At 59.1% G+C, this 8,591-nt stretch overlaps 1 protein-coding gene across 5 annotated transcripts in view; it reads right to left on the bottom strand.

Moving 5' to 3' along the window:
- PTH1R (parathyroid hormone 1 receptor) overlaps positions 1 to 8,591 on the bottom strand; it is a 22,722-nt gene that overhangs the window by 10,142 nt on the left and 3,989 nt on the right. For 2 of the 5 annotated variants that reach the window (XM_006171020.2, XM_006171023.2), the window contains exon 3: positions 8,477 to 8,591. This exon is cut by the window's right edge and continues 1 nt beyond it. The exons of 2 other annotated variants lie outside the window; for them this stretch is intronic. In XM_006171020.2, coding sequence (XP_006171082.1) covers positions 8,477 to 8,551 — 75 coding nt within the window. In that variant the 5' untranslated portion in view covers positions 8,552 to 8,591. Of the gene's footprint in view, positions 1 to 6,842; positions 6,906 to 8,476 lie in introns of those variants that run through there. One more of the 5 variants, XM_027769306.1, reaches the window with a different exon arrangement.

Raw genomic sequence — 8,591 nt, 5'->3', positions numbered from 1 at the left:
TATTTTCAAGAAAAAAAAAAAAAAAAAAAGAACATCAAAATTCATGCATAGTTTTTTCAGAATAGGTGTTTTCCATGAACTTTTTGAAGACCCCTCACAGGAGCAGCAGCAGCAGCACCATTACCACCACGAGCACACGCACTACCGTCGCCCCGGCCACCACTGCCACGGTGCCAACTGCACGGCCTCACCACCAGCAGCACCACAGGCCAGTGGGCACCATCAGCAGTTTCGCCACCTGCCCCGCGCCCACAGCGTCTGTGCCACCTCTCGAGAGGCCCCTCCCCACTGCCTACCTCCACTCCTCTGGAGACAAAAAGATCCTGCACCACGTTCCCCCCAGCTGACGGGGGCTGCACCAGCCCCCCAACAGAAAGGCCTGTCCACTCACGTGCAGGGGACACAGCTGAGGGCCCAGCTAACAGGCAGGCGGTCATGGCTGAAAGCTGACTGACTGGCCGCCTGGCGACCAGAAACTGACAACACCCCATGGCCAGGGCCTACTCAGGCTCATCTGTTGCTATCGACTGCACCCCCTCCATGGTCTGGGGCTTCCCAGGAGAGAGGAGGGTTGCTTCCAGCACCCCATGGCTCCCAGGCTCCTTCACTCACCACAGCACCCATGGCCTCACATCTGGCTTCCCTGAACTGGTACCCCAACCACAGCAGAGCTGCAGCAGCAGTGAGAATTCGGGGAGTGGAGGGAGCACTTTCCCAAGGAGAGGAGGGCGGCCCCACACCGGTGCATTCCCACCCCAATTCCCACCCCAAGCCTTAGAGCACAGCTCCCCTTAGAGCACAGCCTGAGGGGCCCTGAGCCCGTTCGCCCCTCCCTGCACCTGCACCCTCCGCTCATCCAAGCAGACTCTGCCACCAGCGTGCAGCCTGAATCCCACCTCCACCACCCACTGGCTCTGTGTCCTTGGGAAAATTCCTCAACCCCTGCACCTCCACTTTCCCACAAAACGGGGATACTAGTAGGGCTGGTAGAGGGTTCAGTGAGGTCGTGCAGACAAGGCCGGGGCAGGATGGAGGCTGCTCTGCCACTGTGAGTGTTTTAGCAGCAGCAAATCATGCAACTGGGGTGCCCCAAGGCCCAGAGACCCAGGGCAGCCGGAGGACACTATCTAAGTGGAAGGACACCCACTGGGAGTCCAGGAGGTCACAGGGAAGGGTCGTTGAAAGGAGGGACCCAGGCAGGGGTGGGGCAAGGAAGGCAGGAGGCCTGCGGGGTGAGGGGTGCTTGGCAAGCTTGGGAGGGAGAGGACATTCCAATGACTGCATTTCTTTTTTTTTTTTTTAATAATTATTTATTTTATTTCATTTATTCATTCATATTTTTTTTTAATATAACCAGAGGGAGACAGAGGTTGAGAGTGAGAGAGAGAGAGGAAGTGAGAAAGCAAGCCAGGATTCAGGACTCGAACCCTGGTCGGCCATATGGGAGTGTCCAGCACCTTAACCACCATGCCACCTGCTGGTCCCCCCAATGACTGCATTTCTAGGTCTCCCCTGGACTCACACTAGAGGTCAGAGTCGCTGCCAGGACCCCCGAGCTTGGGATGAGAACAAGGGAACTTCTCTGCCACTGCCCTGGCCGAGGAGGCCTTGTCTCCTGGGTGAGGGGGAAATGCTGACAGCTCAGATCTGCTTCAGCCTGGCACCCCACCCACCCACCAGCCCCCTCCCCTGGAAGAGCTCCAGTCTCCCTGGCTCTGCTCCAGGGTCTGAAGACCCAGACTTGCATCATCTTAGATCCAGAGTCTGCAGACCTTGAGTCTTAGCGGGGAGGACTGCAGGACCAGGCAGAGCAGTGCCAGGGTCACTCCGTGCATACCCTCTGCTCTGGGCCACCAGCTCTGGCACCGTGAGTCCTGCACTCCTCCATGGTCTTGGACTAGGACCGACTTGACTCCCTACCCAAAGAGGGCTCAGCTTCTATGTCCCCCACTGTAACATATCCCCCACCCCAGAGCCTGCTCGCGTGCACGTGTGTGCGTGCAGAGTTTGTGAACACGCAGCAGGAACTGGCAGGGAAGCAGCCCTGGGGGATGGAGCTGGTGCCTGGGGGGCTGCAGGCAGGTTCAGGGAGCGGGGCAGCAGAAGCAGGTATGTGATTTACAAACACGGGCGCTCCTGGCCCAGGGACAGAAAAGTCCAAGGCCTGGATGCCACAGCCCAGAGGAGATGAAAAGCTGGCTGGTAACTACCCACCTCCCCCACCCCACCTGTGGCTGTGGGCTCTCAGACACCCACTGGGAATGACGGTGAAGCTGCCTGGGGGGAGGGGAGGTGGCACGGCATAGCTGGTGACTGTGACGGGGACAGTGCTCCAGATGACAGGTCCACACCAAGCAAACAGGCTCTCCTCTCCTCCCCTAACTGCCAAATTCTACAGTTTGCTGTCTATACGCCCAGACGGGCCCGATCTTCTCCTCCCGACAGAGAGGAAGGAGGAAACGAAAGGGACCCTTGTCCAGCTGCAGACCTCCTGCCTCTGTGCACGCTGAGAGACTTGGGGGCTTTCGGGGTCACCTCATCCACTCCTGTGCCAGCTCCGGCCCAAGGTCCTGGCTGCAGGGTGCTGTCAGCTGCTCACCTTGGAGGGAGCACACCTGTCTGGTGTCCCTCCTTGGATGGGCTATTCTCTCTCACCCCACGAGGGCCTCCGTGCTGCTGACACCTGTCACCGCCCCTGGGGCTGTGCCCAAGTCTCCTGCACCTTCTACCCATGCCCATTTTATAAAGCGGATCGACTAGGGCCAAGCATCACCCTTAGAAAGAGGAGGGCCAGGAAAGGAGCTTAACCCTGACGCAGCAGCTCTGGAGGGAAGCAAAAGGGGGAAGCGTCCAACCACAGGGATCCCCCGGGGCCAGCCGCGAGGCCACCTTCCCAGAGTCCTCTGGGAGTACCCGTGCTGCGCCAAGCAAGGCTCTCTGCAGACCGCCTCAGGCAGCCTCCACGAGAGTAACAGGCACGGAGACAGAGAGGTGATGGTGGCAATGGCAGCGTGTCCCCAGCGCTCACTGGGCATGGGACCGCAGCCTGAGGTGCAAGGAGGTTAAAGCCTCCAGCAAAGCCAGGAGCAGAAAGCCTTCCAGAACAAGAGCCCCCTGGTGACCTCCTGGCCTTCCTGCACCCCTCCTCCAGGTTGTACTACTGGAGGGGACCCAGGCTGGCACCCCCGCTGTCCCCCACGCCAGCTGGCTCGCCCGCCCCGCTGCCCTGTCTGTCCCGCTGGCTGCTCGTCCTGCTCCACCGCGGCCCGGCAAGTGCTGACTCCTTCCCGCCAGGCTCCCTGAACAGGCTGCCTGTGACTGGGGCTGGGAGCGGCTGGGGGAGGCTGTGTGCCGCCTCTCATCCCGGCCAGCCAGCGTGGCCGCCCCCGGGGCAGGCATTGGGATGGAGCTGGGACCCTGTGGGTCTTCACAGGCAGCTCTGCCTGGGCTGGAGACCAAGGCCCGGAGGAAGGGATGGCCCGACTAACCGACTAACCATAGGCTAGAGAGCAGGTGGGGTCCCCTCCGCTCGAGGCTGGCCCTGAGGTCCCTAAGGCTTGGAGGTCTCCGATGTCTGCCAATCTGAACAAAACCGACCCCTCCCAGACACACCACAGACTATTCCAGGGGCCTGCAACCCCAGCCCACCCCACCTTCTCTTTCTCCTGGGGACTCTCCCTCCAAAATAGCTGCCTCCCTGATGGTGGTGGTTGAGCCAGCGAGAGTCCCCAGAAGGCCCACTAGAGGAATCTGGGGGAGGCCGCTTGACGCCTCATTAAAACATTCCGAAGAAAACCCAAGTTCCCGGGAGGGCTCGTCCCCTCCTCCCGCCCTGTCCACAGGCAGTTCTGAGAGCTGCTGGGGCCGGGGAGGAGGATGTGTTTAAGGGCAGGTGATATAAAAAGCTCCAACAAATCAATACGAAAAAGAAATAACCATAGAAAGATGGGTAATGGCCCCGAGCAAGCGCTTAGGAGATGGGTCATAAACCAACGAATTCCTCAGGCCACTGGGAATCAGCAGTTACAGTAACAGGCAAAGGTGACCCAGGAGGAACCCTGGAACCCCCTGGGAGCGCTGGTGCCCGCTGGTGCCCTACGTACGGACCGGACCGGCAAGAGCTTTTTAGATGGCGACTTGGCCATGCCCAATAAATCCGTGCCTCTGCTGTCAGACCATCGGTGACAAACTCCAGAAATATCCTACCGGGAAATAGTCGCATGGGCACCGGAGAGGGCATTTCAGGGTGCTTCCCCGGTACCATCTGGAAGCACACACACGAATCAGCCAGAAACCGTCCAAAGGTACATTCCCGGGAGTGCTGGGTAAGCCCCGGGCTGGAGTTCTAGGCTGCCTTAAGAGAGAGTTACTTTTATGGATCCGAAGGTCTCCAAGACACACCTTTAGATAAATGCGAGTGGCAGAACTCTATCTAAAAACAGATGCCATTTATGTCAAAACAGCCAGACAAAAAACAACTGAGCAAAACCATCTATTAAGAGTTGATATGGGGACCGGCAGTTAGCGTAATGGCTATGTCGCTGGACTCCCACGTAGTCGACCGCAGTTCAAGTCCCGGACCTGGTGGCTTAAACTCACATCGGGCGTGTGCATGTGTGCCCAAGATCCCGAGAGGAGAATGGAGGAGAAGGGATTGCGGCGTGGCCATCCCCCCTGGGGGGGGATTTCTTGCTTTCTGTCTCTATGTCTCTCTCTGTCTGTTTGGCGCGCGCACACGCCCTATAGCAAAAACCTCTCAAAAAAAAAAAAAAAGAGTTGATATGTATACAAAAAGGCACCATTTGGAAGCGCACAGAAGGGGGACATAGGACCTCTCCCCACCAACTGTGACAAATGGTTTCTCAGTCTGTGTAAGTGGGAGAGTTGCCACTGCGTGAGGTGCAGGCCTCCGGGGAGGCCCAGGGTCATGCCCAGAGCAACCAAGCCAGCCTGGCTCTGGGCATGCACCCAGTGTCGCAGCAAGCTGAGTGGTGGGACAGAAGGATCACAAAATACCCCCCCTTTCTTCCCACCTCTCTCATAAAAAGAATGATCTTCTCTAAAAGGGGAAATTGGGCTTGGGAGAGATTAAGGAAGACCTCTGTTTAATCTGTACTGTTTGGCTTTTTTATAAGAAAGAACATATTCATGTATTAGCTAAGAAATTAAGACTAAGAAGTAAAAGCAAAACAGCCAAGATTTCATTTTTTAAAAAATAAAGAAGAGGGACCAGCAAAGGGCATAATGGTTACGTCACTGGACTCCCACGTAGTCAACCACGGTTCAAGTACTGGACGCGGAGGCTTAAAACTCACACGGGGTGTGTGTGCGTGTGCGCCCAAGAAGAGAATGGAGAAGGATTCGCGGCATGACCATCCCCCTGGGGGGTGATTTCTTACTTTCTGTCTCTCTGTCACACTATAGCAAAAACCTCTCCAAAAAAAAAAAAAAAGAGAGAGAGAGGAAAAAGGGGCTGGATGGTGGCACAGCAGGAAAACACAACGCTCCTCGAGGCTGACCCGCAGGGCAAGGTTCTGGGTTTGCGTCTGGAGATCTCGCCGAGTGTGCTGGGCACGGGTGTGCCCACGACCCAGGCTGAGGCTGGCGGTGCCTTCTCCTGCACGCTGTCTCGCTGCCTCTCTCTCTCTCTCTCACGAAGTAACTAAACTTTAAATTTAAAAAAGAAAAAGAAAACCCGGAGTGAGACATGGGAGTCTCCCGGAAGCAGCAGCTGCTTTGGAGGAAGGAGCTCAATGCCTAAGTCTGAAGACCTGGTTCAAATCCCACTTCGGCCAAACTCGTGGGGTGCCCCCCGGGACCCTGGCCTGTAAAGGGCTGGGTAAACGGATAGAATGAGAAAGCCTCTGTGACCGGGTCTCAGTCGGAATCCGGGGATAGCCACTGTCCGACACGTGTTGGCTCCTTCCCACCTTCAAACACAGGAGCTGCCCAAGCTGGCCCTGGGCAGGCGGGAGGGGTCCCATCTACCAGAGCCTGAGTCCATACACGGTCCCTCCCAAATCTCCTGCCCGTGGTCACACGGCCGCGCTGGGAGCTGCCCCAGGTGAGCTTGGGGCTCTCCTCTGCAGTTTCTCTTCCTCATGCACAGGCGCTGACGGAGTCCTCAGAATGAGGAGGCCTGGGGCCTCCGACTCACAGTCAGTGGGACTTCCCTCCCCCGGCCCCCAGCCTCTAGCCACTTTCCCTGCAGAGCACGGGGCGGGGGCACCGGCTGAGCCTGACATGTCCTCCCACCCCAATGTCCAGTGGATGCTTCTGGCGCCCAGCCGAGGGGTCCCCAGAGACAGGAGCCTGGCTGGGCAGGGGGCACGCAGTGTGGTCCCAGGGGTGTCAGCCAAGGTCAGAGGGCTAGGGCACCAGTGCGGATCCGGATGGGAGCAGCAGTTCCTGGGCTCAGGGGATGAGCTGGCAGGCCGCCAGCCTCTCGTTGACTCCAGCTGAGCCCAGGAGGCCTGCAGGGCACTGGTGTGGGGTAGGTAGTCTGCAGCCCTGCCACTTCAGATCCTTGACTCTGAAGGCAGAGAGGGCCGAGTGTACTCACTCACCCCAACAAGCTTCTGCGGCAGGGACACCGGCCCCTCCCTCGCCCCTACCCCTCTTGTGCCCAGGCTAACCCAGGCACGTTCTTGGCATATGCCTCAGTTTCCCTGGAGAGTTGGAGGGGTGGCTGGGGACCCATTCCCTCCTACCATAGAGGCACAGGGCTTGGTGCTCGGTTGGCATGAGGTAAATAACAGAGGTGGGACCTGGGTCGGTTAAACAGTGGAGACAATGGTGTTTCTCAGAGGGTTTGGGGAGATTAAGCTGGTTAATACACTTACAGCGCTTAGCGCAGGGCCTGGCAGTAGAGGCACTAAGGGAGCATTCATTAAACACGGACAGCACAGTAGACTTGCCACGCACGTGCTCACGAACGCACACTGTGCTCCTGCGGGTCACATGCAGACCGCAGCTTCAGACACAAGTGCGCGCACACGTGAACGCAGACCCTGGTGAACACGGGGCCCCAGAGATGCCTGCAGGGCCCGGCTCTCGTGCACGGTGGTGCTCAGGACACCCGCACCCTCCCATCTACCCCGACAATGACATGCAGGCGTCTGCATACCCCGAGCTCACTGTGGGGAGTGGGGAAATGGCTCTGCCTGCTGGCATTCCCTAGTGCTTGACGTGCCTCTGTGCAGGGCACCGAGCCCCTCTGGGCCTCAGTTTCCCCGTTTAAAGTCTTCGTGTGGGGCGGTGTCCGGCTTTGCGGAGCCTTCGCTGGGGCTGGAATTGCCAGGGCACCAGCACAGGTAAATGGGGGGCTGGCCCCACAGGGTAGGGGGAGCTGCAGCGTGGAAGATTGGTGGGCACATGTCTTTTTCGCGCCTTCTTTTTACAGATGGGGTGACTGAGGTCTGGAGGACAGCCCGGGGTTCACAGGGACTGGGCAGAGCTGAGAAACCCTGGAACACACATCTTCCAGCTGTGGGCTCTGTCCCGTGTCGCCGGCGCTGGCTGTTCCAAGTCTCTGGGAGACGGTGGCCTGCCTGCCATCTCTAGAAGGCAGAGGCCCACCCGGTGGCAGTTACAAGGCCTTGAAGTCAGGCACACGGGCAGACAGCCTCCTAGAACGGCTAGTCGCTGGGACAGGGCTGCTGGGGCACTGGACACAGGGGAAACACCCAGGTCCCAGCCCAGGCCCAGGCTGCACTGCCTCAGGGACTCCCGCTCTGCCTCTGCCTCTTGTCCCCATTTCTCTCCCTGCCGCTCTTGGTCTGTCCACCCCCTGCTCTGGGGAGTGCTCATCCCATCCCCTCTGTCTTGTCTTCTCTCTCGAGCCTTCTTCCCCATCTGAATCTGGGCCTCCCCTCTCAAGAACATGCATTCCCTGGAGGCTCCTCACCTACCAGTCCCCTCTCAGCAGTGAGCTCTTGGGGACCGCCATCTCTCCTTGCCACACCACATCCACTCCCTGGGCAACCGGCTCCCACTCTGGGTACAGCTGGCCGTCTGTGTGCATGGGGGGATGGCGAGAGCTGAAGGGGGCTCCTAAGTCGCGCCGCTGCTTGGCTGACTCTGACCTCAGACCCACAGTCCTTGCCTGGGATTCAAACCAAAGTTGCAGGAAACAGAGGCCCCCAAAGCGAAGTCTGGGACTCTGCGCGGGCCTCGCCAGGCTTCCCTAGATCACTGTCATGTTCCAGAGAGACAGGAGCCCTGGGGCTCAGAGAGGCCAGGACCAGGAAACTCCAGCCAGACCTGGGACCCCAACCCAGGCTCCAGAAATAGGGGGTCAGGCATCTGGAACCCACAGTCCAGATACTCCAGAGACAGCAGGCACGGAGGATCCTGGGTCGCTCACCAAAGTTCTGACTACCGGGGAACCCACACCTCTGCGCCCCAGACCTGTCCCGGGACCCCTGAGCTAGCCGGCAGCCAGGCGCGGCGTGGCGCGGCGGCGGCGGGGACTTACCAGCGCGTACGCGGAGCCGAGCATCGGGCAGCAGAGCAGGAGCGCCAGGCCGGGTGCGATCCGGGCGGCCCCCATCGCCACCGCCTAGGGCCGCGTCCCTCGGGGCAGCTGCCGC

Source organism: Tupaia chinensis, unplaced genomic scaffold (assembly GCF_000334495.1).
Source record: "Tupaia chinensis unplaced genomic scaffold, TupChi_1.0 Scaffold149184_1, whole genome shotgun sequence".
Lineage (NCBI taxonomy): Eukaryota > Metazoa > Chordata > Mammalia > Scandentia > Tupaiidae > Tupaia > Tupaia belangeri.
This window is presented reverse-complemented; position numbering and strand designations above follow the sequence as displayed.